Source organism: Grampus griseus (genome assembly GCF_964374135.1).
Source record: "Grampus griseus genome assembly, chromosome: 11".
Lineage (NCBI taxonomy): Eukaryota > Metazoa > Chordata > Mammalia > Artiodactyla > Delphinidae > Grampus > Grampus griseus.
The window spans coordinates 97,506,341-97,522,719 of record NC_139005.1 but is presented as its reverse complement, the minus strand read 5'-3'; the positions used below and the strand labels follow the sequence as shown (position 1 = coordinate 97,522,719).

General features: G+C 47.2%; 1 protein-coding gene across 1 annotated transcript in view; it reads right to left on the bottom strand.

The window, feature by feature from the left end:
- Window positions 1-869: 869 nt before the first annotated feature.
- SAMM50 (SAMM50 sorting and assembly machinery component) overlaps window positions 870-16,379 on the bottom strand; it is a 32,845-nt gene continuing 17,335 nt past the window's right edge. Inside the window, exons 11-15 of the mRNA XM_082665811.1 lie at window positions 15,346-15,416; window positions 12,287-12,354; window positions 7,281-7,427; window positions 6,446-6,587; window positions 870-1,067 (exon numbers count right to left, since the gene is read on the bottom strand). Coding sequence (XP_082521937.1) covers window positions 1,022-1,067; window positions 6,446-6,587; window positions 7,281-7,427; window positions 12,287-12,354; window positions 15,346-15,416 — 474 coding nt within the window. The 3' untranslated portion in view covers window positions 870-1,021. The remainder of the gene's footprint in view (window positions 1,068-6,445; window positions 6,588-7,280; window positions 7,428-12,286; window positions 12,355-15,345; window positions 15,417-16,379) is intronic.

Below are 16,379 nucleotides of genomic sequence, written 5' to 3'. Positions count from 1 at the left end.
CACGTTCTATTCCTGGAACCTGTGAATATGTTACGTAATATGGCAAGGGGGGGATTAAGATTGCAGATAGAATTGAGGTTGCTAATCATCTGATCTTAAAATAAGATCAGCCTGGAGTGTCCAGGTGGGCCCAATATAGTCACAAGGGCCCATAAGACGGCACTGAGAGGCAAAGATCCGGAGGGAGACTGGAAGATGCTGAACTGCTGGCTTTGAGATACAGGAAGGGGCCACGAGCCAAGGAACGGGGCGCCTCTGGAAGCTGGGGCAGGCTGGGAAGCAGATCCTCCCCTAGAACCTCCAGGAGGAACGCAGCCCTGCTGACGCCCTGGTTTCAGCCCAGTGAGACCCACTTTGGACGCCTGGCCTCCAGACTGCAAGGTGACTGCTCTGTGTCGAGGTACGCCTCTAGCCTGTGGTGCTTTGCTACAGCAGCGACAGGCGCTGACTCCCGCATCTTTATCAACGATGCGGCTGCCCCTCCAGAGGACACGCTTCCTCTCTGCCTCCCCGTCCATGACGCTACACGCAGCTCCTTCTCGCGGGGCGCTCACACACACGGAGGTGACCCTGCGACCGCAGCCCCCGCGGACGCGGGCCCCTCGGATCAGCCGCACGGAGCCAGAGCGCACGCACCCCCAGCGGCGGGCCTGCGCCTCCTCCGAGCTCTCTGCCGATCCGACGCACGGGAACGAACCGAAGAGTGCGGGACGAGGAGGAATCGGGAGACATCTGATGTCCCTCCCCGCGGCGGGGCACACGCGAGAGCACGCACGGCGGGCGGCTTGACCTGGTCCTCAGAAGAGCCGGCGCGGGGCACCCTGGCTGTGGAAAGCAAATCACACCCACAGTGCATCTGAGTATCTGTCTCTAAAATTTATTGACATGGTTTCCCACAAGGACTGCATTCAAAGAATCACATGAAACGTGTTTATTTGGAGACAAAGTGTGTGGCACCGAGTGACTCACTGCTGCCCAAGTCCCAGAGCTGCTGCTGGAGGGGACAGAGGGTGCTCTGCGGCTACAGGAACCTTATCCCAGCTCCAAACTGGACGCCATCACAGATCCTAAAAAAAAAAAGTTTGTTGTTGTTTTTTGTTGTTTTTTTGAAGGCAGGAAATCAACACTGTGGTCCGCTCTGCTCACGCTGCCATTTGCACAATTCCAGAAACGTGCACGTCTCAGAAGCAATGCCAGGCTCTTCCTGCCCGCCTCTCAGCTCTTTCCTCCCTCCCGGCTACCCGGCTTCACCAGCTGTCCCCAGGCACTCCCTCCTTTGCTGGTTTGAGAACCAGCCTTTGGAGGATGGAAAAGGGAACAAAATGGAGACACGAATCCCCCTTCCCTGCTCCCTCCTCTACTCCTCTCTGTTTCCCCCCCAATCCTGACCCAACTGGCACCTAGACAAGAGAAGGACCTGGGAGAGAAATATTCATGAAAACAAAACTCCTGGGGTGGGAAGGAAAGCTTCGTGTTTATTTCTGAGGCTACCAGAGAAGAGGCACCTTCTGCACAGCGCAGGGCAAGAGGTGATCAGAGACGTGGCCGTGCAAGGGCCCCTGGCGAAACACAGGACACAGGCAGGCCCAGGAGGGGGCGGGGAGGACAGCAGAACCCACGGCCCCAAAGGGCTTAACCTGCCTCTTTAGAACCTGCTCCTTTCCCAGGAAAGGGAGGATGCAAAGAGGGCACGTGGGTTGCAACACCTGCTACCCGCTGACGCTGTGCAGGTTACATTCAGTGTGCTGCTCTTTCACCGGCAGACAGATCACTGAGCCCATTTTCAGATGAGCAAACGGACTGGGCAGTGAGGAGATGGCTGCGGTCACGGCAGGAGCCTCAGAGCAGAACCCTGGACCCAAACGCAAGCGCGCCCGCGGGCCCTGCTGCCTCAGCTGCCTCGGAGGACGCCCTGCTGCAGGCCTTGCTGTTTCCATGACGTCCTGGTTCAAGCCCCGGCCGCACGCAGGGTGAGAATCACCGGCCGCAGCCCAGGCAGCTGTACTCCTGGGACTCCACAGTGATGCTGGTGCGCCGCCAGGCCGAGAACCGCTCCCCCTGCAGCCCACACCGCGGAGGACGGACTCCCGTGCTGCCCACCTGCTGACTGTGCTCGGGGCAGGGCCAGTACTGTACTCGGGACAGAGGACCTAACCCCGGGACCTGAACACCAGAAAGCATGAGCTTCCAGGGAAAAAACGTTCCGAATCCCAACCAGCAGCTGATGGAGTGTTTGCGGAACACAGCAGTTTTGCAAGTTCTGGAGAGTTTCCAGAAAAACTGGAAGAGAACAACCCCCTCATTCAGAGAAAAGCTAATGTTTCTACTGTCACAACACTTGTGCTGTCACCCAATCTCAGAACTTACAGCACCTGAAAACTGGCAGAAAGTTTTTCTTTTTCAGCGTGGGAATGAAATATCTGATCAATTAAGGGACTCAAAAGAGAGAACCTTAACTGTTGTCGCTGACCTTCTGCAGGGTCAAGGGCGCTCACTAAACCATATCAGCAGAAGTCACCTGACCAGAAGGGACAGCTACAGTCCCCGTGTGACCCTGAGTAAACCTCACCACCGTCCTTAAAAGGCAAAGATCCAGTCAGAACCGTGGCTGTGTTTGTACAACTTCGTTCTGCTCAGATCTAAACGAGGTGTTTTTACCTTTTATATCATTAGGTCCATAAAAGTAGTCCTGCCTGCATTCGCTGTTTAGAAAAATGTCTGAAAATAGGCCTGAGCAAGATCAAAATAAGTCAAGCCCTGGGTTTGCACGATTCAGAAACAAGCAGGCATTCCAATAAAGGCTCGTCTACGCCAACTGTAAACAGGTTAAACACCTTTACAAGCACAGGTTTATGTTCAGAGACCATATAAACGTGTCACAGGAAAAATACCCACCACACACATCCAGAACAGTGTCCCGGATGCCAGGTGCACGGAGACAGCCTCACCAAACGCCCGTCTTCCTGCTCTGTGTCCCGTGTGCCTATATGCCTATAATCCAGTAGGCGCCTCAGAAAAGGCCGAGTCTCGAGTCTCCCCCCCCCACCGGCAGTCTCAGGGCGGCCCAGCTGCGCCACTCCAGCACCACCCGGAGGCTCCCTGCCTGCACCCGGCCCGCCTCGGACTCGGCGCCAAGGGCTCGTTGAAGGCCACACCAGGGTCCCCCAGCGCCAGGCGCCCATCCTCCCCCAGCCAGCCCCCAGGAACGCCAGGCGCCTGTCTAGCATGGGGAATTCAGCAGGGAGCAGGCCGATGAGTGCCAGAACTCGGGGCGCTGGCATGTGCCCTGGCGTGTGCCCTAAGGGAAAAGGCCAGAGAGGCTGGAGGGCAGAGACGGGTGGGGGACAAGAGTGACCGGATCTCAGGCCCCGCCTGCATCAAGGGCCGCCCTGCACCTCACTTCTGCTCCTGCGAAGGGTAGAAGCTGGCGCCCACAGGCATTCCATGCGTGCACACCTTGGCTCCAGCTGCTCTGCAGCCTGGAGCTATCACCTCCCCCGGGAAGCCCTCCACGACTCCCTGCCTGGTCTTTCTCTGTTACTAACTGTGCGCTGCCCTCCCCGCCAGCTGCCTCAGTCACCAGCGCATTTCCAGGGACCACACTCGGTAAGACACAGAGCATTCGCCGTCAGAGCGCAGAGACAACGGTGTCACACGTCACCCCCGGTATAAAACTCGCCAAATATTTCAAAGCGATTTCCATTTCTGTAAAGATCTGAAATCCTAATTACAAAGCGATTGCACTCACTGGGCGGGGGACCTATGGATGTCTGGCACACATGTAACTCCCCATCCTGCTAGCTGCTTCATTTTAGAAATGAAGATTAAACCCTGGCAAGATCACTCGAACGTCACGAAATTCCAATTTTGATGACAAAACTTCAAACAGAGCCATACGCTGAGTGACGGCAAGCCCCCCTACTCAGGGACACTGCACACGAGAAGTATCTGCTGCAACCACCATGACCCCAAAACAGAGCAGCCTGGGGGGCAGAGGAGCGTCCTTATGTTCTGGTCTTTAAATAGCACTCGCACAGCATGCTTCCTCCTTTCAGAACCCACATTTGAAATTAATGGCTGCCACATATTTTTCAAATTTAACCTGAAGAGAGAGAGCAGAGTGGAGTGGTGAAGTACCCACTCCACCCCCTGCACAGATTCGGGGAGGCAGGTAGTGGAAGCCGGGCTCCCGAGAGCAGCACTCGGATTCCGGGAGCACAGCGACACCCAGTGGCCTCCGATGATGCTGCAGCCACACGACGGCAGCGCCTTCCAGTCTGAAGGACCGGAGGCCCAGAGCCAGCAGGGCTTGCCCAGGTCACACAGCCAGGGACGGACAGGGCAGGGGCTGGCCGCGCAGCCCACCCGCAGTGCAGCCCACTCCAGACCCAAGCACATTACAGTTTGAGAAGCGCAGGCCTAGACGGCTCTATCTGACCTCATCCCGGTGTTGGTGCAGGCTCATCACCTGCACCTCTGCCGCTCCCTGCAAGGACTCACTTAGCACCTGGCTGTTACGCCAGGGAGCCCCACGCCCATGCCTGTGGTGGGAACAAGGTTTTGCAGAAAGCAACCTGCAACATTAGCTTCATTTCCTGAAGCTACGATGTTACCTAATGCACAAAGCTTGCTCTAGGGAAGGTGCACAGTTCCCCACATTTCACTATCCCTGAAATCAGGCCACATCATCCCATCTACGGCATGTCTCTAACACAGCCAGTCATGTGGCGCGCACAGTGCCACTGCGGATGGCGGGGGACACACACACACCGTTTGCTTCCTTTGTGAACAGCTGGCCAGGGCGAGTGCAGCAGTAGCAGCAACAACACGAGAAGTAACCAGCTTTGCTGACAACACGCTGGGTACCGCTCTACAAGCTGCGTGTGTGCTAATGCATTCAGTCCTCAAAACTGCAAAGTAATCACTATCATTAGCACCCATCCTACAGTTGTGAAAACGGAGACCCAGAGAGGTTAAGTAACTCACCCCGGGCCACACAGCCACGGGGCGGCCAGGCTGCACTTCGAGCCTGTGCAGCTGGGCTCCAGTGCACACTCAGCCTGAGCAACTAGACCTTTCTCAGCTTTTGCTCTGTGCCGAGAACAGGCAAGGCGTGGAGGGGAATTAACAGTCGTCAGAGCAGCAGACCCGAGAGGGTACGGGGAGGAAGGGCGGCACGGCGGCCCCGGGCCGAGCCAGCCTTCCAGGGAGAGCGGAGGAGGGCAGACTCTCCTGAAGCGATGGCCACAAAGGATCTGGATGACAGACACTGATGTGCACCTAAGAACAAAGCTTTGTTAAAAGTTTCCTAATGTGGTTTCCCTTCAAAACACCATCACCCACCACGGTGAAGCAGAAGACAGGGAGAGTAAGACTGGTACAGCACTTCCTTAAACGAGGACAAACTACAACTTCACGCTGGAAGCCTGGCTATGACTCAGCATCACAGCTGAATGTAGACAGAACACCGAGAAGAAAAAAATACAGCCTAGAGTCCTGAAATGTAGAGAAACACTAGGTTACCGGCAGAATGTCCGTGTCCCCCAATCCTCACAGGCTGAAGCACTAAACGCCCACCCCCCAGCCCTGCCATGTGACAGTATTTGGAGGTGGGGCCTTGAGGAGGTAACTAAGTCACCTTAGATGAGGCAACTTAATTAAGATGGGGTCCTTGGTGGAACTGGTGTCCTTGTAAGAAGAGACACCAGAGAGCCTGCTCTCTGCCCCCTTCAGGTGAGAGCCCAGTGAGAAGGCGTCATCTGCAAGCCGGGAAGAGGGTCCTTGACCCGGAACCGAACCTGCCGGCACCCTGGTCCTGGACTTTGCAAACTCCAGACGGTGAGAGATACAAGTCTGCTGTTTAAGCCCCCAGTCCATGGTATTACTTACATACTATCATGACAATACTTCTGGACTTCTTGAAATTTCTACAATGCATACCAAATACTTTAAGAAACAGAATTAATTTCTGTAGCTGTAATCGGCCTTATACCATATTCACCCATGAATATTCAGCAGATCTTGTTCAGTAAAATGACCGGTGGAGAAGGGCCAGAAAGCAGGTCCTCTGCGGCCCGAGCAGAGCTGTGCCCACCCAGCCTCCAGGCTCCCGGCCTGCAAAGTCCCCACCGGCAACACCTCATTCTGCTCAGCGCAGGACCCAAAACGGCGGCCACCACCTCCAGCCAGGCCGCCAGAGGAGCTCCCTCTACCTGATGACAAGTGCAAACAGCATAAGGTGGGGAGACGGGAACACATCACAGCCTTTCCTCCAAACTGTATGGAGAAGCCCATGGACAAAAATCCGTTTTCATCCTTTTGCTAACTATTCAATTTCTCCTGAAGTCTTGAATTTTAAAGGCCACTGGTGAAGTGATTAACTATGTCCAAAACAAAGTGACAAGACAGTGCCATGTACCTGTGGAGAGAACCTCCCAGCACGTACCTGTCCCCGCCCTGCACGCCCATGGGGACACAGTAGTTCAGCTCCAGCCGCGCGATGTTGCCCAGCCTGAGGACGATCCCTGCGCCATAAGACCAGCGGATGCACTCAGCCAGCTTTCGAATGTGAGCTCTGGGGCCCTCCCCTGAAGAGAGAGAAGAGGAGGTGTGACCAATAGCACGTGGTCCCCCGCACGCGTCCTTGGACAGCCCTGGCTCTCCCCCTCTGTGTGGCCTCTGGTCATCTTTTAAGCCAGGCCTAGATACTTGAGGAGAATGCATGAAGTGAGATTAGGCCCAAACTCAAGACAGGGCTGGGGACCTGCCTTGGGTACTTGGGTACTTCCTCACCGTCCCAGAAGAACACAGGTCCTCTCAATTCTCTGGGCCTGGCACGTTCTGTTCCCTTTGGCTATAATGGCATTTGCCCACCGCTGACGGCCCAGGAAGCCCTACTCCAAGCCTTGGTTTCCAGACACCTCCCCAAGCCAGGACATCTGAGGCTGGCCCTGAGCTCCTAGGGGAGAGACCAGGTCTCACTCAGCTCTGTGGCCGTAATGACTGGCACAGAGTCACTGCTCGAGAAATGTCTGCTAAACAGACAGGTTTCTCTTTGCAAGGCAGCATTCGTTATGACGATTCGTTATGCATGTTCTAGCCATTCGACCAACAGCTTCACTCTGGGCACCACATCAGGCGTTGCAGGTGTCTCAGGTAGGCACAGTGCCTACTCTTAGAGACGACGCAATCTAAATGCGGCACAGACACCCACTTGTGTCCTGTGCTTTTAAACGTAAGGTCAGCTCTGCCGAACGGTTGCTAAACAGTCCAAATTTTACCATAGTTGAGGTTGCAGAGGTTTCCTGCGTTGAGGAAGAAGTGAGTTCTGAAGAGCTCTCCAAAGCCGCCCTGGCCCGGTCGGAAAGGTAACGGGGTGTACAGGTGCAGGCCACCGGCCCAGTACGCTTCTCCGCCCAGGTAGTCTCCTAGTCAAGGAAGGAGTGCGGATCAAAACAAGGTCACAGGTTCAAAACCACACTGACGTCCCACCACGTACATGAGCGAGGTGTGTGCTGTGAACACAACACACTCGGTGCCCGAGCTCTGTGAGCAGCTGCCCTTATAACTCCTGACGTTGTCGGCCTTTCTTAAATAATCTTTCTTCTTCTCCTGGTTTGTTTTATAATTTGCTTTAACTGGAAAAAAAAAAAAAGCTAATGTGTAACTTAGGAAAGAATGAAGCCAGTAATTTACCATATCTGTAAAATGCTTGGAATAAAACAAGTAAACTCATGGAATCACTTTTTCCACAACCGCAGGTACCAGATCACTGTCACTTGGTACATGAAATGCATTATTCTGCAAAAATGTCAAGACCACAATATAGAGAGACAAAATGAAGAAAATGTCTCTGCAGTTTCTGGAAGTGGCCGGACATGCTATTAATCCAAAGGTACGCAGTGTCTGCTCCCTGCTGCACAAGGACACTGTCTCAGCTCAACATCTTCAGAGAAGAGGCTCGTTTTTAAAGGTTCGTGACCACTTGGGTTTTTTTTTTTTGGTTACTTTTGCCAAAATTCAAGACGATCCACTGAGAGTATAATTTGCATTATTTCTAGAACTGTCCCTACCATTTCATTTTACTATAAAGAGCCACAGCATTAAACAAACAACAAAAAACCCTGAAATGCTTATACTTTGTTACAAAATACTAGTTGTAAAGTGCCTTAGTCTCTTTAATACAAAATGACAGACCATGAAAAAGAAAAATATGGCTGTCTCTAAGATTAACCTCAAGGAATGAACTGCTTATTCACTTAAAGGCCCCAGCAACTCCTCAACCACTATTAATACTGAAGTTCTAGAGGAAACAAAGAACGGACTGGAAGCAGGAGGTCAGCTGGGTTTGCTTCTCGTTTCCCAGCAAGTGTTCCTCTCTTTTCTTAAATAACCTATTTTATTCTAATCATAGAAAGTAATATACTCATTGTACAAAATGGGATAAATGTATGGAAGTAGAAAAAAAGGAAATCCTCCTTTAATTTCTACCATTAAGAGATAACCAGCTAACATCTGGTGTTCTTCCATCCAGTGAATTATAATGAATAATTAAATAAGAAAACAAAATGTAAGTCATTTTATATTTATACATTTCAGTTCTGATTTTTTTTTTTTTTTGTGGTACACGGGCCTCTCACTGTTGTGGCCTCTCCCGTTGCGGAGCACAGGCTCCGGACGGACGCGCAGGCTCAGCGGCCATGGCTCACGGGCCCAGCTGCTCCACAGCATGTGGGATCTTCCCGGACTGGGGCACGAACCCGTGTCCTCTGCATCGGCAGGCAGACTCTCAACCACTGCGCCACCAGGGAAGCCCCCTGATATTTTTTTTTAGTTTACTATATTATAAGCACTTTCCTTTTATACTTTATATTCTTTGAAAATGTGATTTTGACGCCTGAATAATCACATATATGTAACATAATATAACGATCTACCCCTTGACTACTGTCATGTTGGTGTTGAATTTCTTGAAAGTGGACATTAACCCGTGATGGGCTTCCTTGCACACACAGGTATTTTAAACCATCTTGAAGTACAATATACACATAGAAAAGTATACACATCCTAAGTGTACAGCACAGTGAATTTCCAGGCACAGAACACACCATATAATGAGCACCAGACCAAGAAACAGATAAGTGCAGCCCCCCAGAAGGCCCTGTTCTCCTTTCTAATCACTACCCAGCACCCACGCCAAGTGCAGCACTACCTGTCTACCTGCTCACCTGACAGTATAGATCACTTTACCCACTCGCTAAACTCTGCACAGGTGGAATCATGCAGTATGCATCCTCTGGATCTGGGTTTGTTTTTGGCATGTTTCTGAGGCCTGTTCATGCCACCCAGCCAGTGGCTCTAACTTGTTCATCCTCATTGCTGTATAATATTCCACAGTGTGAAGACACCACTGTTTAGTTGCCTATTCTATTGCTGATGGGCATTTGGGCTTCCAGTTTTCAGTTTGGTTCTATTATCAATAGTCCTTGTATACATACATATATATATACACATATATATACGTATATATATGTATATATATATCTTTTAGGCTCTTGATAAATATTGACAAATTTTTTCATGAAAAGTTACAGTAATTTATATTCTTGCTCATATAATCTTACCAATAGCCTTTTAATAGGTAATTAAATGAAATACCACTGTGTTTTAATTTTCAGGAAAATGGAAGACTCCAAAACTTGCATCTAGTCACTAAATAATACTTGTTATAGTGAAAAAGAAATTATGTTACTTTTCAAAAAAAAAAAAAAGACACACTAATAAAGCACTCTAGGGGCTTCCCTGGTGGCGCAGTGGATGAGAGTCCACCTGCCGATGCAGGGGACACGGGTTCGTGCCCCAGTCCGGGAAGATCCCACATGCCGTCAAGCGTCTGGGCCCGTGAGCCATGGCTGCTGAGCCTGCACGTCCGGAGCCTGTGCTCCGCAACAGGAGAGACCACAACAGTGAGAGGCCCGCGTACCGCAAAAAATTTAAAAATAAATAAAAGCACTCTAAAAACAAATGAAAAGAAATAATTTATATTTTGTACAAAAATTTAGGCCCAGAGCAATCACTATTTATAATAATATAAAGTGGAAACAACAAAGATGTAAAAAAAAAGTTAAGAAAATCAGGATAGAATATTTTACAATGTCATAACATGAATCTACTTAAATGATGTTTTTGTAGTTTTTAATAACACGTGGAGATCCTCTGATATAATGTCAAGTACTGGAGAGAGTTCCAGAAACCAGAATTCTCACACATTGCTGGACAGAGTATGACTGAGACAAGCTTTCTTGAGACAATATAAAACCTTAAGGATGTTCCAGGATACTCAAAATCCTTTGACCTAGCAATTCCACACCTAGAACTTTATATTATAAAGTAAAACTTATAGATGAGCACAAAGATTCAGTTAGCTTATTCACTGATACACTGTTATATAAACGTAAGAAAAAAGAAAACAGACTAAGTGTCTAAAACTTGGATTTGGTTTAAAAAGATCGCAGTAAGGCAAGAAGATGAAATATGCAGCCATTAAAAATGATAAGGCTTTTATCTTTCTGATTCATTGCTGGTGGGAATGCAAAACGTTAGCTATTTTGGAAGACAGTCTGGCAGTTTCTTACAAAGCTAAACATAGTTTTACCATACAATCCAGCAATTACACTCCCTGGTATTTACCCAAATGAGCTGAAACCTTATGTCCAGATAAAAAACTGCACATAGATGTTTATATCAGCTTTACTCATAATTGCAAAAAATTGGATGTCCTGCAAGTAAGATGTCTTTCAATAGGTGAATGGATAAACACCCTGTGGTACAGCCATACAATGGAATATTATTTGGTGATAAAAAGATATGAGCAATCAAGCTATAAAAAGACACGGAGGACTCAATCACTATATTGTACACCTGAAACTAATACAATATTGTAAATCAACTACACTTTAATTTAAAATATATATATATATATATATATATATACACACACACATAAACAAAAATTTAAGAAGTACACTGACCAAAAAAGAAAAAAAAAAGACATGGAGGAAACTTAAATGCATTATTATTTAGTCAAAAAGGCCAGTCTGAAAAGGGTACATACTGTATGATTCCAAGTATATGACATTTTGGAAAAAGCAAAACTATGGAGATAGTAAAGGTCAGTGGTTGCCAGTAACTGAGGGGGAGGAAGGGAGGGAGGAATGAATAGGTGGAACACGGTGAATTTTTAGGGTGGTGAAACTATTCTATAAAATACCATAATCGTAGATACATGCTATTATGCAACTGTCAAAACCCATGAAACTTTACAACACAAAGAGTGAACCCCAACGTGAACTATGGAATTTAGTTAGTAGTAACACATCAGTGTTGGCTCATCGATTGTAATAAGTGTCCCACGCTAATGCGAGATGTTAATAATAAAGGATGCTACGGGCACGTACAGTGAACTCTGTACTTTGTGTCCAATTTTTCTGCTAACCTAAAAGTGTTCTCAAATATAAAGTCCATTACCCAGGGAATATAGTCAATATTTTATGAATCACTATGTTGTACACCTGAAACTTATATAATATTGTAAATTGACTATACCTCAATAAATAAACAAACAAGCTTAATGTAAACTTGTGGAAAATTTGGAAAGTGCAGAAATGCATTTTAAAAGGCTTATTAAAATTATTCATAATTCCCACCACCCAGATAAAACCATAATTAATGTTTAGCTGTATTTTCTCTAAGTCTTTTAAAAACAATGCATGTTTATTGTTTACTGTAATATTAAAGTTATTTTATATATATATTTAAAAAACTTTTTTTTAATAAAGTGCATTAGTTTAAAAAAATTATAGTTTGTCAGTAAGATGAAATAAGCTGCCATTAAAAATGATAAAGTACTTATTCCTATAAAAATCTATTCATACACTGTTACAGTTACTGTAGGAGAAACAGGTTAGAACTGTTATGTAAACAACACACGTGTGCACGGATGTGCATGTCTAAACAACAAAATGCTCACACACGTCATCTCTGGCCAATGGGATCACAAGCGACTGTTATGTATCTTCTGCTTAGCTATCTTTTCTCATTTTCTACAGTTTCCTCAACAAACACCTTTCTGTGCCTGCTGTGTGGTGGATGCTGTTAGGTGCCAGTTCCACTGGTGAAATACGAGTATCTATTATTGCGGTAATTTAAACCAATACATGCGCTCAAAAGTGAGAAGTAACCGTAATTTCGATTTTTTCAAGTTGGTGTGCTGTGGGGAACGACAGACCTTCGCTCTGTGGCCCAACGCTGTGCATGTTGAACCCTCGCACACTTGTGGGTCCCCCGAGGTAAAACCTGGAAGAGGATGCAGATGTCAGAGCAAAGCCGATGGGGAAAGTCTCCATCGCACGACAAAAGTGCAAAAGGCGCACACTCGCTACTGGGTCGTCCACATCTCCACGTGGTGGAACATTTCAGGATTAGGAACACGCACGGGAGGATGGTAAATTTCATAAAGACCCAAGCTTGTAATCTAACCTAAGACTATACATCTAAACAAACGCGTCAAACTTCTGGGGACACAGGTGAGATACAAGGCGCAAGTAGACACTTAGGTGGACTGTCTGTTATAAAGGAATTATCTGAAGTCTATGAGAATTCATCACGCAGCACCTTTTCAAAACAGCCTCCTACATGCTCACAATAATTAAGTTAAAAATTAATTAAGTTTTTTTAAAAAAGCAGGATACAAATTATATAATAGTAATGATCTGAATGTTACAAATAAGAGGAAAATAATACTAGAAGGAAATAGACCAAAATAGAATTATTATTATCTTAATTTTTTTTATGTTATTACAGTGATTTTTAATTAGAAAAAAAGTGTATGTTAAAATTTTTTTTAATGAATTCCTTGTGTTCCTTAATGGACTGGGTTATCATACTCTTTTAAACTGAAAACAATGAAATAAAAAAATATTAAAGGGACTTCCCTGGTGGCGCAGTGGTTGAGAATCCGCCTGCCAATGCAGGGGACACGGGTTTGATCCCTGGTCCAGGAAGATCCCACATGCCACAGAGCAACTAAGCCCATGCGCCACAACTACTGAGCCTGCGCTCTAGAGCCCGCGTGCCACAGCTAATGAGCCCGTGAGCCACAACTACTGAGCCCACATGCCTAGAGCCCGTGCTCTGCAACAAGAGAAGCCACCGCAATGAGAAGCCTGTGCACTGCAACGAAGAGTAGCCCCCGCTCGCCACAACTAGAGAAAAGTCCATGCACAGCAATGAAGACCCAACGCAGCCAAAAAAAAGAAAATGAGAAATCCCATCTATTTGCTATAAAATCTAACAGCTTCTTAGAACCCGATTTTAGACCATGGTAATTACTAGATAATGAATTAAAATGACCGGAGAAGCTGTGTATGGTCTTTCCAACACGACTGTCATGGAAGCCACACCAGCTGACCTCTGGTCAGCTGACCACCCCCAGCCTCTCACTGACATGTGGTGCCACAAACGTCCCACGTCTCAGCACAAAGGGAACAGGGCACTGTTTTTCTCATTGTCCCACTGGATAAAAGCCTTTATGAATTTATTCATTTGAACTTGAGTTTAAAAGTCTAAAAATGTGTCTTTACTATCTGGGATTTCTAAGCAAAGCCTTTCTGAATACCTCATTAACATTAATTATAGAAACAAAGAGCAAGGTCCCTTTATTATTTTTTTTAAATGATAAATCACACACATTCTTTTGAAAGAATTAAAATGATCCAGGAAACACAAAAAGTGAAAAGGCTCTTCCCCTCCCTACTGTCCACTGTGTTCCAATCTCCAGAAGTGATTACTGTCACTGGTTTGGTGGTTGACTTCCAGACCCCTGGTGCTACCTGCAAACACACACGTGCACACAGAAGCTTTGCCCCTGATCAGCGGGCAAGCAGCTCAACATACTTCCATGCAAACTTTAACTTAGGGGCACCTACCTCATCCTTTCTAATGATTACACGGTCCCTTTAGAATGGCTGTGTTTGAATTTAATCACTTCCCTACGGGTAGTTTTAGAATTTCTGCTGGTCTCAATAATGCCCCCGATGGACACCCTTGTACATAAATCTCTGTACTCTTATGAATGCATTTCTGTACCTTAGATTCACGGAGGTGAAACTGTTAAGTCTCAGAGTTTAGAAATTAGAATTTTTTCTACTCCCAAACTGCCATCCAAGAAGGCTGAACTAGGTTGAGCTAAAGCAGCAGTTTACCTAATGCAAGATTAAAGACAGAGCTCCTTGACCCCAAGACAATTGTGCTATTTCTACTAATAGCAACTAATAATAGCAACAATACAACTTCACCCTCTGCTGGCAGGAGCAGAAGCTACTCCTAAACAAGCAGGTTTTCGGAAAAGCAGGCTCCAGCGATATTCTTTGCGAGCCTTAAAAACATTCCTTTTCTTTTGAGACAGTAATTCCACATTGAGGAATCTGTCCTCAGAAAACAAAACGAACAAAAATTATTTACAAAGTTAGATTCTTCACAGTGCTACGTATATGCAAATAACGAAATATTAAAATGCTGCTTACGAAAAATTTCCCATGACTTGGTGAATTGATTTACTGTATGATTTTTAAAAAGCAGGGAGGACACAAAATTGCATGCAAAATACAGTATCTCAACACTTTAATACAGATGTGTACGTGAATTTATATGTATACACGCTCACACAAATACACACCCGCAAAAATACTGGCTGACAGGAAATACAGCTGACTCTTGAACAACGTGGGTTTGATCACGTGGGTCCACCTACGGGTGGACACCCTTCAACAGCAGATGCTACAGCTACACCACCAGTGGCTGGCTGACGCTGGCTGTGGAGGGAGCGTGGATACGGAGGGCCGACTACAAGCGTCACTGGGATTGGCCCTCAGGTTGTTCAAGAGTCGACCGCAGTCCCAAATGTTAACTCCGCCTATCAATGAGCAGGACTCCTTCACTTCCTTAAATGTTTCTCTGTTTTTATACTTCTGTAACATGTATGAACTTGTTACATACATGTAACTCTTTCATACTCAAAGAGAATACAAAATTGTTAGTATAATAAAGTACCTCTCTGCTCCACAAGCGAAAAATATTAAGTATGAGGTATACTGGGTATACTGGGTATACTGGGTATACTGGGTGTACTGGGTATTCTGAAATTAGCTTAAACATAAAACTAAATGAAAATTTGAAATATCTGCTTTCCTAAATAGTTAAACTTCTCTAAAATACCTTCTAATAAACCAAGCAGGAAGATCCAAAGGAAACCATGTGCAAACCACCCATTCATTTGTTATTACTTACCGATCAGCAATACTTGACGGTTTATCACCAATGGGTACCAACATTCCACCCCAGAGAGATGCTGAAAAAACCTATCGAAATATAAACAAACAACCGTTTTCTTCCACTGTTTCTTTCCTTCCAACGAGCATTAGCAGACAGAAAACACCCTGAGATCTGGTCGTGCCCAGTGCCTGCAGCGTGCAGAGCTCTGGGTCGGGGCACAAGGGCTGCGGAAGGGGAACACCTGGCTCCTGCAGGGGAAGAACTACAGCTCGAAGTGTTTTGTGGATACTTCTGTAACTGGCAACTTCAAATTTCGAATAAAGACATACTATACATAAGCCCACAGCCTAAGCAGGGCCTGGATTCCGTGCCGACACAGGGCAGCTCCCTCCTCTCCGAGAAGCCAAACCCAGTGGGACAAGCCATGGCCTGAAGGGGGAGACCAGGGCCCTGGACAAGGGATTCTGCATCCACCCAGGCCTCTTTGGCTCGGCCTCAAAACCTGAGAGGACTGAGTGCGTACGGCATCTCAGGAGAAGGAAGGTAGCGGGTGCAAGACTGCTACGTTTAAGAAATGCAAAGAGACATACTTCCAATCCAACCCTCGGGGACGGAGCCCCGCCTCTATCTAACAGGCCAGGGGCAGTGACCTAACCCTAGGTCAGGGATCCAATCTTCACACCCACGTAATCCATGCACAGAACTGACCCAGGGATGCCTTAAACGACAACGATGCTCTCTGGGCTCCCGACCCCAGGCCTCCTCCGTGGCCCCCACCTACCCACCTCTCCTGAACATCCCCACGCCTCTGCCCACCTTGTCCTCTCTCGGACATGCAAAGTCCCACGTCCTTCAAAGCTGCTCAGATGTCTCCTTTTTAGAAGCTTCCGTAGGAAGGATTACAGACGAAAACTGGGACAGAGTGGGCAGAGCAGGCCAAGCAAACGCTCTATTCTGAGAAATTCAAGTCTTTGTTCGACAGCGTGACAGATGCCGCGGAACAAAGCGAGGCGCCAGAGCCGCGCGCGCTCTCGAGCAGCTCCCCTGGC